Genomic DNA, 16,242 nt, shown 5'->3' on the forward strand with positions numbered 1-16,242 from the left:
TTGCAGAAATGACACACGCCTCGCCCCGTGACTCACCGTGCTTTTGTTCACTGCCTGGTCTCTATAGAAATTCTGCAAGGGCCTACGAATATGTACGATTTCTCGCCAAAAGAAACTCAACCACAGATGTTATTCTGTTTGGCGGCCAGCAACCCAGCGGGCATACACCTTTCAGTACCCCCACTGGTCGACGAGTGTGTCAGCAGTAGCAACAGAGACGTCCAGTCAAGAAGCGAGCTATTTTATTGTGATCCGACAATAATTTTGTATGAGAGTGTGTGCAGATCTCAACATTGCGGGATTCGCAGCTGTGCGCGGCCGGCTGGCACGCTGGAGATCGGAAAGGTTTGGGCGACCTTGTTGCAGAAATGACACACGCCTCGCCCCGTGACTCACCGTGCTTTTGTTCACTGCCTGGACTCTATAGACATTGTGCAAGGGCCTACGAATATGTACGATTTCTCGCCAAAAGAAACTCAACGACTACTCTCTGCTCGGATTGCACCTCCTGTACTAATTTCATTCTGAAGGCTGTGTATAGCTCCGCCACCTATCGTAACTTTACGGAACCGCCGAGGCAGAAGCGGGAATATTCCACAATGTCTATAACAAATTCCGCAACGAAATTGGTCGAAAAACAAATGTGCAATACTTAACGAATGCCCCTCGTAAAAGCTTTACACAAATGTTCAGCTTTAGTGTGATGACGATTACAAGATGTGGCACTGATGTTAAGGTCTGGTTTAAACTCAACTCAGTGAGCGATGACTGTCTAATCAAGTAGTAGTTCCATTCTGACTCTGCTGTGTCGCCAACAAGAGGCAAAAGCTGACCAGGGCCTTGTGCCCCCTCTTTGCAGCAGGGACCTTAACCTGCCTACCAAGCTCCGTATCTACCGGGCCGTTATCCTGCCTGCCCTCACGCAGGATGCGAACGTTGCAGCGCCTGCAGAACAAGGTTCTCAGGTGGAGCCTGCACTCCCCGCCACTCACGCGAATTGTGACTCTCCACGAGGAAGCAGATATCAAGGAAACCGTAAGCAACAACGCACGGCGGCTCTATGAGAAAGTGGCTGCCCTGCGGCTACGCCACGTTGGAACTACACATCCATATTCCAGACATCGCCACCCGGTTCCGCTGACCATCCTCGACGAATCGACTTCCGACCAGGACTAGCGCTGTGCCTGCCACGCCCACCACGGCTGCCTCCTTTGCCAGGACTAACCCTCCATTCCACGTCCCCGACTTTCCAATCTTACCTACCCGTGTCGGACTACGTTTTATTCCGGACAAAAGAGTACTGTCACCGTTGCAGAGTGGTATGGGAACCAAGTCCCACCGCCATGCCTCCAGTCTATTTCACTGACGCAATGTCACTGCCCTATGGTTTACATTTACTGGCTCACCAACACAGCTAGACCGCGGAAGGCTGGTGGTGCTGTAGTGTACCGTATCACATAATTAAAAAAAAAACTCTGCTGTCGGTGATAGTATATGAGCCCTGCCCCACTCGGCGGATGCTGTACCACTGTACTATGCTCATGCAACTAAGTATTTGCGACTGACGGCACCTGGCCGAGCGAAGCTGGTCATCCGATTTTATCAGCGATCGGAGAGGGAGGGGGGCGAAAGGGGGGGGGGGGGGGTAACGTTCATTTGCAAAATGTCTGTCTGGCGTCAAGCGTAAGCAGGATGTACTTCCTGTTACAATCGCCCTTTGTGGCTTCAGGGGATAACTACTGCGGATGGATATGGCTTATGGGGGAAGGGTAGTATGAGCCATGTTAGCTGTGGCGTCTGAGGTGCCACAGTGGAGACTGCTGCAGCAGCTACATACTCATACCATTTACACACAAATAGAGAATTAGGCCAATACTACTTCTAAAGGATTAGTACAGTGAAGAGGTGAGAAGATTTAACATATTTATGTTATGCTAACCTCTTCATGCTCAGTGCATCTGCCTAGTAAGCAGGAGACCCAGGTTCGAATCCTGGTCCAAACTTTCCCCATTGATTTCAATCAATGCCCGCTTGTGGCCAATGTCTTTCATTCCTTTGTGCCGCTTCAAATCAGTCACAGTTACAAGGTTGATGTAAATGTGAAAGTTATCTAAATAAATAAAAAAAGTACGCATGATGTGCTGTTTCTGATTGTAAGATCTGACCTGTAATAATAAATGAACAGTCGTAATGAAACTTATACTGTCGTAATGCGAAGGCAAAGCTGCATTTTAATAATAATAAATTGTCGTAATGTAAAGGAAAGTCTTTCATACTGTAAAAATTAGCAACCTGACGGCAAAATTTTAAACAGTATAAACTGCCTGAACAATGAACTTTGACATAAAACCTATGATAATTAGTTTTGCAAAACTGATCACAGATCCCTGTACTAAAACTGACACACAGTACAGAAAATCTAATTGTCTCTGAAACACATAAGTTTGCCCTGAGTGAATAAAAAAACATCAAAATATTTAGTCCTTATCTCTGTTCTGCGCTTGCAGTACTGCTCTGTCTTGCGCGCCGCTACGCTAAAACTGCAAATTATTGTATCTACACACTCGTGAGGTGCAATGAGTTCTATGTTACTTGCAAATCGAAGTATTTTCCGAAGACACTTGGTTCCTTTTCTACTTTTGAAAAAACAGTGATCCATGAAAAATTGTAAGAGAAAAGTATGTGAAAAATGAAATATGGGTATAAATGACAACACCAAGTCATGGCTGATTTTAAATTTAATGAACATCTTAACATCCAAACAGTACACTTTCCTATCTTTCAAATCTAGCAACTCTCAGTAAAATAACCATGTCAGTCCTATGACGCAGCAATAATTAAAGAAAGAAACACCAATATAATATTTACCTCTGACATTCCACTTCTGGTATACACTTAGTTCCAGTGAACGTCCTCCTTCACATATCAGTTTCCGTTACAATCTTTTATTCACATAAAAAATTGAAAAATTGAGAGTTTACATTTGAAATGTAACACTACAATTGCTTCCTTACTCCAACACAGCTTACGTTATCTGCCCTTGCGCCTCCACGCACAATGATAATAGCCTCACTTCTGCGATACAGCTTTACAACACCGTTGCTCGCTCACAATCGATTCAGATACCAAAATTTTGCATGATACCTATCAACTGCACTCATGAAAATGTTTTAGAATGATGCGTCCTCCCTCACGCTGCAACACACCTGCCACTTTCTGCCTCATTCTTGTCACGGATTTCGGCACACCGTAAGCCACCTTACGATATTGGCTCAGCGTATTTTGTGTGCCATTGTTACTTCCCCCTTTTCCTGTTGCATTCGTGCGTGGTTCAAGGGAAGAATGGCTGTCTAAAAGCCTGCCTCTAAGCACGAATCTCTCTAGTTTGAATGATATACATAGGAAGAAACAATAGATTGGTTGACTCTCCTCTGAATGTATGGTCCCGGAAACTTAATAGTTGTGCGAGCTTCCCTGAGGCGCTTTTGTGTTTACTAAATGAACCTGTAACGAAACGTGCTGCTCTTCTTTGGATCTTCTCCATTTCCTCTATCAATCCTGTATGGTACTCATACCAGACTCATCCCAGTTAGTGGTCGAACGGAGGGTTTTGTAAGATACCTCTTTTATGGCTGGACTACTCTTTCAGAGGATTCTTCCAATAAATTTCAATTTCCAATCTGTCTTACCTGCCAAAGGCCTTGCCGCAGTTCCAGTTGCTTCAGTCCAGAACCGCGCTACTGCTACGGTCGCAGGTTCGAATTTTGCCTCCGGCATGGATGTGGGTGTTGTCATTAGGTTAGTTACGTTTAAGTAGTTCTAAGACTAGGGGACTGATGACCTCAGATGTTAAGTCCCATAATGCTCAGAGTCATTTGAATTTGAACCTTGCCGTAGTGTTAACACCGTTTCCTGTCAGATCACGAAAGTTAAGCGCTGTCGGGCTTGGCTGGTGCTTGGATGGGTGACCGTCCGGCTCTGCCGAGCGCTGTTGGCAAGTGTGGTCCACTCATCACTCAGCCCTTGCAAGGCCTATTGAGGGACTATAGTATATAACAGAGATGTAGCGGCTCTGGTCACGAAAACTAATAACGGCTGGGAGAGCTGTGTGCTGACGACGTGCGCTTCCAGTGATGCCTCTTGGATGTGGATGACAAGGCAGTCTGTCGGAGCCTTTGAGCCGTTGGCGGCCTGTTCGGACAGAGTTTGGAGATTATCCGCCTTACCTGCGATGTAGTCCTTCCACATTAAATCGCTCCATAGGCATGCTCCTAGATATTTCCCCCGTCGGAGGTTCGAGTCCTCCCTAGGGCATGAGTGTGTGTGTTATCCTTAGCGTAAGTTAGTTAAAGTTAGACTAAATAGTATTTAAGCTTAGGGAGCGATGACTTCAGCGGTTTGGTCCTGTAGGAACTTACCACATATTTCGAAATTTCCTAGATATTTTATGGATCTGACTGCTTTCAATGATTGTTCTGCATTCGTGTGATCATACAATAATGGATCTTTCTATCTATTTACGCGCAGTACGTTACTTTTGTTTATGTTGAAGATAAACTGTTCAACAGGCCTCTCCGCTCTGTTAGCTTCAATTATCTTGCAGCCAACAAATATTATGCAAAGTCTGCGTGATAATCGAAAATGAGCCAGTGGCTGTTAAAAACAATAAACGTTACTTAACTTTGGTCTCGTTGACGTCGACTTCTTCCTTGGCAGGTTGTCTAGATCGATTATCTCACTTTCTACCAGAGGGATGGGTTCTTGTTTTCATATATGTACTGTGAAGTGTAATAATGAAACAGGAACTCTATTTTCACGTCAACTTTTTAATGTATGTCGATTCTTTCACTTCGTAACATCAAGACAGTTTGCATAATTCTACGAAAATATTTACAAAAACCAACATTCAATACAGCTCATCATGACTTCTTGCCTCTCAGTGCATCATGATTGAACAACACCAGATTCCACAGTCCAACCATCTACGCCCTCAGACAACTGTTGCAGTCTCACGACTGCTTGCTACACAAGCAAATCAAGAAGTGCAGCAACACATGATACCTCAGTTCACAGGTATTAGATTATATAGTTCTTTCGTATTACAAAGATATGTGTACAGTATCGATATGATCGAAATTATTTCTAAAAAGGTACAAATACTCATAAAATTTCATAAGAGCAATGATTATAGGGAAAGATAAGTGTTATGTAAATGATGTATCAAGAAGGTTAATAAATTACTATTTAATGTATGTAAGCTACAATACTTAACGAAAAACGAGGCATCCTGAGCAGTTCCATTACAACTGCCAAACTCTGCACGAAGCGTGGTCCCTCTGCAAGTCCTCCTGCATGCCGCTACAAGTTCCTAGCGATGCGACTTCTCTGTGTAACACAGCATCATCCGGAGGAAGCCTCATGGTTCTTCCGATGAAGTGCTGGTCCAACAACACTCCCTTGGGGTACAGGTGCGCGCTTGAAGACTTCTCTCCAGTGAGAATGACATAGTCCTTTCTGTTTGCCAGGAACTCTTCAGTCCGATTAACACAGCCGGTCTGATATTCCCTAAGTTCGTATTCTGTTCATTAGGCGATAGTGCGGAACTGTACCGAACGCCCTCCGGAAGTCAGGGAACATTGCATGAACGTGGACACCGGTAACTAATACTTAATGGGTCTCGTGAGCAAACACTACCAGCTGGGTTTAGAGTTGTAAAACTACCGTGGGCTACCGTAGACTGTCGTAAGAAAGCTTTCCTAGTAGCTTTGGTCAATTAAGATCGTACACATGTTACCTGTACATTAGGTGTGTTCCATACCTATTGGACATTACCTCAACTTTACCTATGCTGTCAGTGTCTTACTAGATTCCCATAAAACCCGGAAGCGGTGGACCATCTAGAAACTGAGTAAGGATATACTTTGAACAGCCAAAGAAGCAGGTATAGGGATGCGTATTCAAATACAGATACGTAAGCAGGCAGAATAAGGCGCTGCGGTCGGCAACGCATATATAAGACAACAAGATCTGTTACTGCTACTACAATGGTAGGTTACCAAGACTGAAGTGAGTTTGAACAAGGCGTTATAGTCGGCACACGAGCGATGAGACACAGCATCTCAGAGGAACTGATGAAGTGACATTTTCCCGTACGACCATTTCACGAGTGTACCGTAAATGTCAGGAATCCAGTAAAACATCAAATTTCCGACATCGCTGCGGCCGAAAACAGATCCTGCAAGATTGGGACCAACGACGACTGAAGAGAATCGTTCAACGCGACGCAAGTGCAACCCTTCCCCAAATTGCTGCAGATTTCAATGCTCAGCCATCAACAAGCGTCAGCATGCGAACCATTCAACGAAACATCATCAACAAGGGCTTTGGGGCCGAAGACCCACTCGTGTACCCTTGATGGTTGCACGACACAAAACTTTACACCTTCGACTGGGCCCGTCAGCACCGACATTGACCTATCGATGACTGAAGACATGTTGCCTGCTCGGACGAGTCTCGTTTAAAATTGTATCGAGCGGATGGACGTGTACGGATATGGAGACAACCGCATGAATCCAAGCACCCTGTATGTCAGCACTGTTCAAACTGGTGGAGGTTCTGCAATGTTCTGAGGCGTGTGCGTTTGGAGTTATATGGGACTCCTGATACTTCTAGATACGACTCTGACCGGTAACACGTACTTAGGCATCCTGTCTAATCACCTGCATCCATTAATGCCCATTGCGCATTCCGGCGGAATTGGGTAATTCCCGCAGGACAATGTGACACCCTACATGTCCAGAGTTGCTACAGACTGGCTCCAGGAACACCCTTCTGATTTAAACGTTACCGCTGGCCATCAAACTCCCCAGACATAAGCATTATGGAGCGTATACGGGATGCCTTGCAACGTTCTGCTATAAGAGATGTCCAACCCCTTGTACTCTACGGACTTATGGACAGCCCTGCATGATTCATGGTGTCAATGAACTCCAGCACTACTTCAATTCCGCGTCCCGTTGCGGCACTTCTGTGTGCCCCCGGGGGCCCCACACGATACTAGGCTGGTGTACCAGTTTCTTTGGCTCTTCAGGGTATAAAGGGCCGCATTATCTACGAAACATTTTTGTTCTACAATTCTCCTACCTATATTTATAGCAAACTCGAACTTGGCAGTTTTCAGTTTCCAATTTTTTGTACATGTTCCGGAAGTCTCGGAACTCAGGTGATGCAAAACTTTTTTTATGTGTTTATATAGTTATCCTTCAGTCAATTACTTAAAAATAAACAGTATTTACAGCAAAACTGGCATTGTCAAAGTTTAATTCAGGTTTTATTCGAAAATTGTTGATTTGTAAAGTGAAACAGTGGGATGCTGTAGTAAAAGTAAAGGAAACTACACAGGTTTATCATATATCGCTAGAAAACGTAAGTTACTCAACAATAAGGTAAAATAAAAGAACTGAAAAATAGCAATATTTCAAATACCTCTTAACTACTTCGTCGAACTGGTATAAAACATGTTTCTGTTATTCACATAAAACTTTAGCATTTGTCAATAGTGACTCGAAACTCTTGCGTTTGATCGAGACGAACAACGTCGTATTGAGTACAAAATAAGAACAATAATTATACACATTATTTACGTTTGTGCAAGTAAACTCTACTTGCATGGTTACGTAAAAGCGCAGAAGTTACGCCCTCAACTAATTTTCATTAGTTATGAAATGCAATTTATATTCTGTAAGGATGTGTAACAAGCAATAGACTAACACTGAATGATGTGCATTTCTAATGATGTACAAAACAATCATACGAAGAGAACAAAAAGGAAAGAGAAGTCGTCGGTTCTCAGTTTCCCTCTTAAAAGACTTGCAACTCGGCGGCCGAACTTCCCCGGATAGCGCCTACCGGCCATCAAAGTCACACAATCATTTCATTTCTCTCTTACATGTTCACTTACATTTTTCCCCTACCAATACTAGTAATATTACGGGTAATCCTACCATTTAATACATTTATGTAGTGTACGAAACATACCAAATTGTAGATTTGTTAGAGCGCGACTCTAATAGCAGGGCTACAGAGAAGAATAAACAAAAGATTAATTGCGCAACTTCACTTGCTTGAGGTGATAAGTAAAGCCTTATGACTACCCTCGTGTAACTTCTTTGACATGTGTTCCAGATGACGCGCGCATCGAACGGACGTATATCGACTGCAAGTGCAGCAGAGAACGGGTTAAGCTGGCGTTGGACGCCTATTTCTCACTGAGGAACAAGTTTCCTGAGATACTGACGAACAGGGATCCCATGGGACCTGAGGTCTCGTACACCAAGCAGCATCTGTAAGTAGAACTACGACCTGTGGTGTACCTCACCCTACGCTAGTTCTGAGAGTATACTGTTCGCCATGCATCAGGGACTGGAAGAGTAGCAGACCAATGTACATTGTGCAACACGTCTTACATTCTGATTTCCGGCCCAAGAGATCATGACTTCGTGTTCTGGGAAGAGGGTTTTGTTTTGTAGTTCCCGGTATTTTGGCAGTTGTTCTCGGATGGTAATTGGTGGACAGGGAGGGGAGTTGTAATGAGGGAATAGAGGTGAACAGGACACCATCAGGTCAACAGCAGTGTGCCACTATCACAAAGTAGAATGATTTCAGAAGAATATACTCAGCTTGTGCTCCGTCAAACTTAATATACATGTGATAGTGAGACAACTATTGAGGTAATATTTGAGAAGTATTCTACGCTATAGGACAACGATCACTTGTAACAAATTTATCAATATATCTCTCTGACACTAAGATAACATTACACTGACATGGTAAGAAATAAGTTTCAAGCAAACAGTCTCTGTATGTTTTCCATGTACGTTGCTAAGTTTCCAAACGTAATATGTGTAGAGAAATTATATGTGACAAGTAAATGCGCCACGATTGCAAATTTGTTTCCTTAAGGTCACTTACTGTAAATGCCAGAGGATCCTGATAATACATCTAAAACTAAACGATCTATTGCATACCCAAATCTGCGATTAGCTTAGAGACCAGTTGTAACTATTTAGTTTGTTTTGTTTTGTATAGTGTCCTCCCAGTCGTAACTTTCATGTGTGTGTGCATAACATAATGTGAACGTTCTGACAATTGGACAGTGCAAGAGGTGTTCTCATGTAAAAGTTATCTGATGGAAAGAATTGCCAAATCCGCCAGAATTTGTGTAGTATTACAATTAACTTTTACTAAATATAGTGAGAAAACTTAAAACTGTTTATTAAGGAAGTACGTTTCTTGCAATTCTAACACACAGTACGGAGTAAAAATCCTGCACAAATTTACAAATGGTACTTTGAAAGAATAAATGTCTAAAATGCTTTTGTGAAAATGCTGTATAAATTTACGTAACAAAATTGACCAAGTAAAATTCCGAACATTAAATTGTAGACACGCGAAGATGTAACACTGTTCTGTACAAATAAGAGTACCTGACGCAGAAATGAGATCTGAATTAAACTTCAATTGAACTGAATCTGACGATAATTTTGAAATTTTATGTTTGACTGTAAATAATACGTGATGTTAAACTGGCACTAACAATTTTTTGTAGTTTTCCTTGTGGCAATGCAAACTCGGTACACCTCTAAAATGGTGAACGTTAAAATGCAGCGCAGCAGAAACCACTAAAATAAACATTCCCCAAGCGCAGTGCAAGGAAACGCAGTCATGCTAAGAACAGCATACTTTAAGCTTCAGCCACTGTGTTATGTGCGGTGACATGATTGCAAAATAAAACTTTAGTAAGGGGACGGAGAAAGAAACTGAGGTTACTAAATAGTGTATAAGAGATTAACATTTATAAACCGAATTGTGAAACATACTTGTAACTATTACAACAACCTCTACAAAATTAACTTCTTATGAAAAAATATACCTCTAACAAGTAATTCGTTAATGAAATGGTAAATGCGGATGAATTCTATAACTCTGAGACCAAGCCAAGTGAGCGGATAATTTTTTAAATCTCATCACGACAATCAAGCTGACCAACCCGAATCAATAAATTATAATAATTTAAGAGCGAGGAAGCAATGCAGCAACAGCATACCTTTACACTTCTGAAATCAATCAGTACAAAACCATTTTTGCGAAAATTAACATCCTCTGCATTTGCATCTGCGTATCCTGCTATAGCTCTGGTAAGACGTACTGACAGGTGGCAGTTAGTGTGCTGTTGCCAGACCGTCAGTCACAAGAACTTGATAGGTCACAAGCATCTCTGTTACCCTTTGTAATACTTATGCTTGGTCAAAATGAATATAATTGCGTTTTTGCGGTGAAATATTGGTTTACGCCGTTATGGAAGTAATGTATGTGACCATCATTTGAATTTAAAAACATGTAACCCTTTCTGCGAATGGATTCCAAACGGCATCGTTGAGTATTTCTGCCGTCTTTGAGCTATCGAATGTTTCAGCGATGTCGTTTGGCATCGCTTCGAATAGTTCCGATGATTATTTATTTATTCGTGTCAGAAGCATTTACAATATATAAAATAATGTAGACTATTTACATGTTGTTTGTAGATACATTTACAAGATAATTATTTACACTTTTGCCGCCCAGAAGTTAGCGACCTCTATTGCATTTGGCGTTGCGTGTAGCAGGTCTTCTGCTGTGCATGTTGCTGGACATTGGGTACACTGGAGCAGGTGGAAGATAGTCTGCGTTGCTCCACACTCGCAGAGTGTCGGCTCCTCTAGGAAACCCCATTTGGTCAGATTACTCTTACATTGCGTGACACCCGAGCGTAGTCTGTTGAGGGATCTCCATGTACTCCAACTCTCTGTGTTGCCGGGTGGTAGTCTTTCGCTTGGTGTAATCCATCCCACAGTACTGGTAAGCCTTGCACGCCATAGTTCGATTCGGCATTGCTGTGGTGCCCCAACTAGAGCCTCGGTACATCTGAGGAAGCTCTTTATGGATTTTAGTCGTGGGTTTTCTGGCTGATAGCCATATAGGGGGTGAGCTGCAGAAGTTTCTGATTTTTCCTTCTCGCTTTTTGCTGCTACCTCCCGGCGGATGTCGGGGGGTGCAATTCCCGCGAGGCTGTACAGTTTATCCAGAGGAGTAGGCTTCAGGCACCCGGTGATGATACGACAAGTATCATTAAGAGCAACATCTACTGTTTTGGCATGGCAAGAATTAAACCACACTGGGCTTGTGTATTCTCCGGCAGAGTAATACAACGCAAGGGAAGAGGTTCTCACAGTGTTGGCGTGTGCTCCTCACGTTGTGCCTGTTAGCTTTCTGATGATATTGTTCCTGGGTGCCACTTTTTGCTTGGTATTTAGGCAGTGCCTCTTGTATGTTAATGCACGGTCAAGGGTGACCCCTAGGTATTTGGGATACGTACAGTGTTCTAGTGATGTTTCCTCCCAGGTGATTTTGAGGGCTCTAGCTGCCTGTCGGTTTTTAAGATGGAAAGCGCAAGTTTGTGTTTTTCCAGGATTTGGTCTCAACTGATTTTCCCTGTAGTAAGCTGACAGTTCTCTCAATGCTTCGGACAGATTCTCTTCAACAGTTTCAAAGCAGCGGGCTTGGGCGGTGATAGGACAATCATCTGCATAGATGAAGCTCTGTGTTCCTTCAGGTAGTGGTTGATCATTGGTGTAGATGTTAAACGAAGCTGGAGCAAGCACACTTCCCTGGGGTAATCCGTTTTTCTGTGATCTCCATCTGCTTCTCTTGCCCTGGAATTCAACAAAAAATCTTCTATTTTCAAGAAGATTCCTTATGAAGCAGGTTAGCTGGTAGTCTCTAGTGGCATTGTACAGCTTCATTAGAAGTCTTCTATGATTAACGGTGTCATAAGCTGCTGTTAGATCTATAAATACAGCTCCTGTTATCTCTTCCCTTTCAAAACCATCTTCGATGTGCTGTGTTAGTTTCAACACTTGAAATGTGCAGCTCCTTCCCTGTCTAAATCTAGCCTGCTGTGGGATGTATATTGTCTCTAGCTTCTCCGTTAGTCGGTGTAGTATGAGTCTTTCAAGGAGTTTATACAGATGACATAGGAGAGATATAGGGCGGTAGCTTTTAGGATCATTTTGGTCCTTGCCTGGCTTGCGGATAGCTACAACTTTGGCTTTCCTCCAGATTTTAGGAATCTTGCAGGATTGGACACAGTTGTTCATTAGGTCTCTCAGCCATGCTTTTGTTATCGGCCCAAAGTTCTTTATCTGCTCAACTCTTATATCATCGAGGCCTGCCGCTTTCCCATTTTTGCACTTACTCAGAGCGAGATCCACCTCAGTCTGGGTAAATGGTTGAAGCAGAGTATTGGTTTCTTGGTCAGGTCGTCTCCCACATGTCTTCTTACCAGGCCTGGCTGAATAAGGTGGTTTCCCATTGTGTACGAGTTGGTGTGCAATTTGATCAGCTCGGACATTCGCATGCATATTCGCCTGTGAAGGGTCATTATTCAAGCGTTTTAGAAGCCTCCAGGCCTCTTGACTATTTCTACTCATATCACAGTCTTCCATCAGTTTCTCCCACTGTCTTCTCTTTGCCTCGGAGATTGAGGAGAGGACAGATCTAGCTATTTGGGAGGTTTCCTCACTGAATGGGTTTTCAGAGTATTGGGTATAATACTCCTCGAGCAGTGTAGCTGTTTCTGAAGTTACGCCCTGCAGGTAGTTTGTCTTGCAGCCTCTTGGGATACATGCTCGCGAGCAGAATTTAACAAGCTCTACAAACTGTTCATACTCTTCAGGCACAGGCTTAATTGTTTGAACTTTATCGTCCAGCATTTTAGAAAGTTTTGGCCAATCTGCCTTCTTAAAATTATACCTTCGTCTAAAACCAATTTCTCGGGGTCTTACGATGGGAAGAAATCGTCACATTATTGGTCTATGTTGTGTGTTAGGTATGGTATGACACACTGATTTGTGGCACTGTTGCGCTGCATTTTCACTCACAAATAAGACGTCAGGGTTGTACCCTCGTTGCCACCTTCCACTGTCAAAGGATGGAGGAAGTTTACTATCATGAATGAGGGAGAGGGAGTAGTTTCCGCCCAAGATATAACGGCTTCTTCATTTTCATCTTCTCAGGTGTATCCCCAGGTATGGCTGTGGCTATTAAAATCCCCTATTACCACAGATATTTTCCGTGAGTCAAAGTTTTTAGGAGGAACAAAGGAGAATTTTTCGGAAGGAGGCTTGTACACTGACGTTATCACACAGTTGCTGAGTTCCAAGGTGATGATCTCGATGTTATTGTCATGTGTGCAATAGGCACTCAAGACTTGGATTTCAGGCTTGACGAAAATAGCACTTCCATATTTAGCATGAGGTATTTCTGCAGCTAGCTGCCAACCAGGTATTTTCGGTCGTCTTTGCTGGGTATCTCTGTGAGTTTCTTGTATGCACAGTACATCACACTTCTGTTCACGGCAGAGTTCTTGAAGCAGCTGTTGCTTAGGTCGTGACATGCCTTCAATATTTACTGAAATAACTGTCAGAACAGGTTCTAAAAAGAACCGTTTGTTTAAAAGTATTTTTGGACTCATAAGTGCTTCTGGAATGCTGATGTTCAATTCAGTACCTATTTCAGATACCTATGCAGGGGCACAACGTGCAGGAATCAGCTTCACCCCCGTTCCGATGATGATGAAATATCACAATGACTTTTAGTCGTTTGTTTGGTGTACAGAACAAAGAAGCATCGTGAGTTGTGCTACTGAATTTGTTTGTGAAGGGGTAGCATTCATCTCACGCTAGGTGAGGAGAGCCCTACGTCATAGTGACGTAACGCTACGTCAACATGACGTATATAAACCTAAATCGACTACATGAGTACGTGTATAGATCTTTGCAGCCTCTAGGCTGCACTGTAACGTGAGAGCTGAATGTAAATACATGTGTATAAACAAAGTGACAGCAGTTGTCTGGTATTCTCATCCCAGTTGAATTACTTATTGAGCTTTAATCTCAACAATTTTTGATGTTACTGTGTGTTTCTTGATGTAATGATGCCTGAACGAAGGAACCATAACAATAACGAAAGTCATAAATAGCATATAGTCATTTTTTTAAAAAAATCTGATTAATTGTGCATGAATCATGTGGATAGAAGCGTGAAATAGAGAGAAATTAAAGTGTTCCCTATTTTTATAAAAGCCAATGGATTGTATATAATTCTTCTGGGTAGAAACGTTAAACTGAGAAATTAATGTGGTTCCAAAGATAATTCCGAATGTTGCTGGAATTTTAATTTTGCCTTCATGCTGTATATCAGCACAGAATCTTTTGCTCTTCAGAAATAAATTATTGCTGATGATTATAATGTACTGACCTGTTATATCAAATGTAATTATTTGTCTTCATACGTTGTATACTGTGGAAAAAATGACATGCAAGTCACATTTACCAGCATTTTAAGCAACTGAAAGCAGTGAGTGCTGTTGCCATTTTCAGCTACTTTTTGTATGACTCTTAGGCAATATGGAAATAGCTATAGTAATCATGCCAAACACCCCCAAAATTTATACCATGTCTATTGAAGGAATAAACGAACACAGTATTCCACCATCGCATATGAAACATCACTTAGTGCTGCTAAAAACTGTGGGCTGTTGAGTTTATTTTGTCAAGTAGCTCACCCATTGAGACAGTCAGTGTTCAACATCGTTTGGCAACTACTAGGAAACTTACATAATTTATAGCTGATACTGCGTAAGTATTAAAATATGAGTAACAATTATAGACGAAATATCATTGTTTTTTCACAGTATATTGCGTATAAGGAAAAATAATGACATGTGCTATAAACAGGTTCCATTATACATTATAATTATCAGCAATAATTTATTTCTGAAGAGCAAAATTTTCTAAATTGATCTCCAATATAAAGGCAAAATTAAAATTCCAGCAACATTCGGAATTATCTTTGGAACCACATTAATTTCTCGGTTTAACGTTTCTGCTCAGAAGAATTATGTAGAATCCATTGGCTTTTATAAAAAATGCGAAACAGTTTAATTCTCCCTATTTCACGTTTCTGTCCACATGATTTATGCACAATTAATCGGATTTTTTTAAAATGACTACTCGCTTTCTTTGACTTCCGTTATTGTTATGGATCCTTCATTCAGATATTCGTTATGTTCGTGAAACACACAATAACAACCCACATTCTTGGAATTACAGCTTAATAATTAATTATGTCACGTTTCTGCCGACGCAATCATGCACGATTCATGGAATTTTTAAAAAATGACTACAAGCTTTTTGTGACTTTCGTTACGTTCATGAAATACCCAATAACATCCCAAATTCTTTGGGTCACAGCTTCAATTATTTCACGATTCTGCCCACATGATTTATGGACGATTCATCAGATTTAAAAAAAATTACTGCAAGCGTTTCTTTTTTTCTTTTGTTATGGTTCCTTCGTTCAGACATTCATTATGTTCAAGAAACACACAACAACATCCAAAATTGTTAGGATTACAGCTTAATAACTAATTCAACTGGGCTGAACATACCACACAACTGCTGCAACTTCGTTTCTACACGTGTATTTACATTTAGCTTCACGTTACAGTGCAACCTCTGTGGTACAAGTTCAAAGATGGATATACATATTCATGCAGTCGATTTAGGCTTATTTACGTCACGATGATGTAGCGTTACGTCACTATGACGTAGGGCTCTCCTCATCTAGCGTGAGATGAATGCTACCCTTTGTGAACAGTGTGTATTGTGTTTTGTTTTTTGTGTGTATAATAAAAGTCTGTGCTATGGAACCGGCTTTATCTACTTCCTCAGGGGGAAGGGAAATAATTACGGTAAGTTTACAATTCAGTTATGTATGCTTTTTTTCAGCAATTATTACGTAATTTCTACTGACGCCATTAGGAGTAATTGATGCATTAGTATGTATGAGATACGCAAAACTGAATTTGAATCATGAGTGTACTGTGTTTGGTCTATACAATATTTCGTAGTTTTCATTATTGCAATATATTTTCTTCATAGGTTAACTGTGGAACACATGAAGTTCTATGGAACGATGAAATTCTTCTTCTTCTTCTGCGAGGCGATGAATCTGAAATATCAGACAACGAAATTACTTCTGATGATGAAATTGACGATGATCCATCAGTGCAGTAAGCATTGCCTCAGCAGACAGAAGCGGAACAGTTTACATTATCCTCTTCCTGATGACGTAACTCCCCTA

At 41.8% G+C, this 16,242-nt stretch overlaps 1 protein-coding gene across 1 annotated transcript in view; it reads left to right on the forward strand.

The window, feature by feature from the left end:
• LOC126273240 (retinol-binding protein pinta-like) overlaps positions 1-16,242 on the forward strand; it is a 91,743-nt gene that overhangs the window by 34,627 nt on the left and 40,874 nt on the right. The window contains exon 5 of the mRNA XM_049976784.1: positions 8,185-8,344. Coding sequence (XP_049832741.1) covers positions 8,185-8,344 — 160 coding nt within the window. The remainder of the gene's footprint in view (positions 1-8,184; positions 8,345-16,242) is intronic.

The sequence above is a fragment of the Schistocerca gregaria genome, chromosome 5 (genome assembly GCF_023897955.1).
Source record: "Schistocerca gregaria isolate iqSchGreg1 chromosome 5, iqSchGreg1.2, whole genome shotgun sequence".
NCBI lineage: Eukaryota > Metazoa > Arthropoda > Insecta > Orthoptera > Acrididae > Schistocerca > Schistocerca gregaria.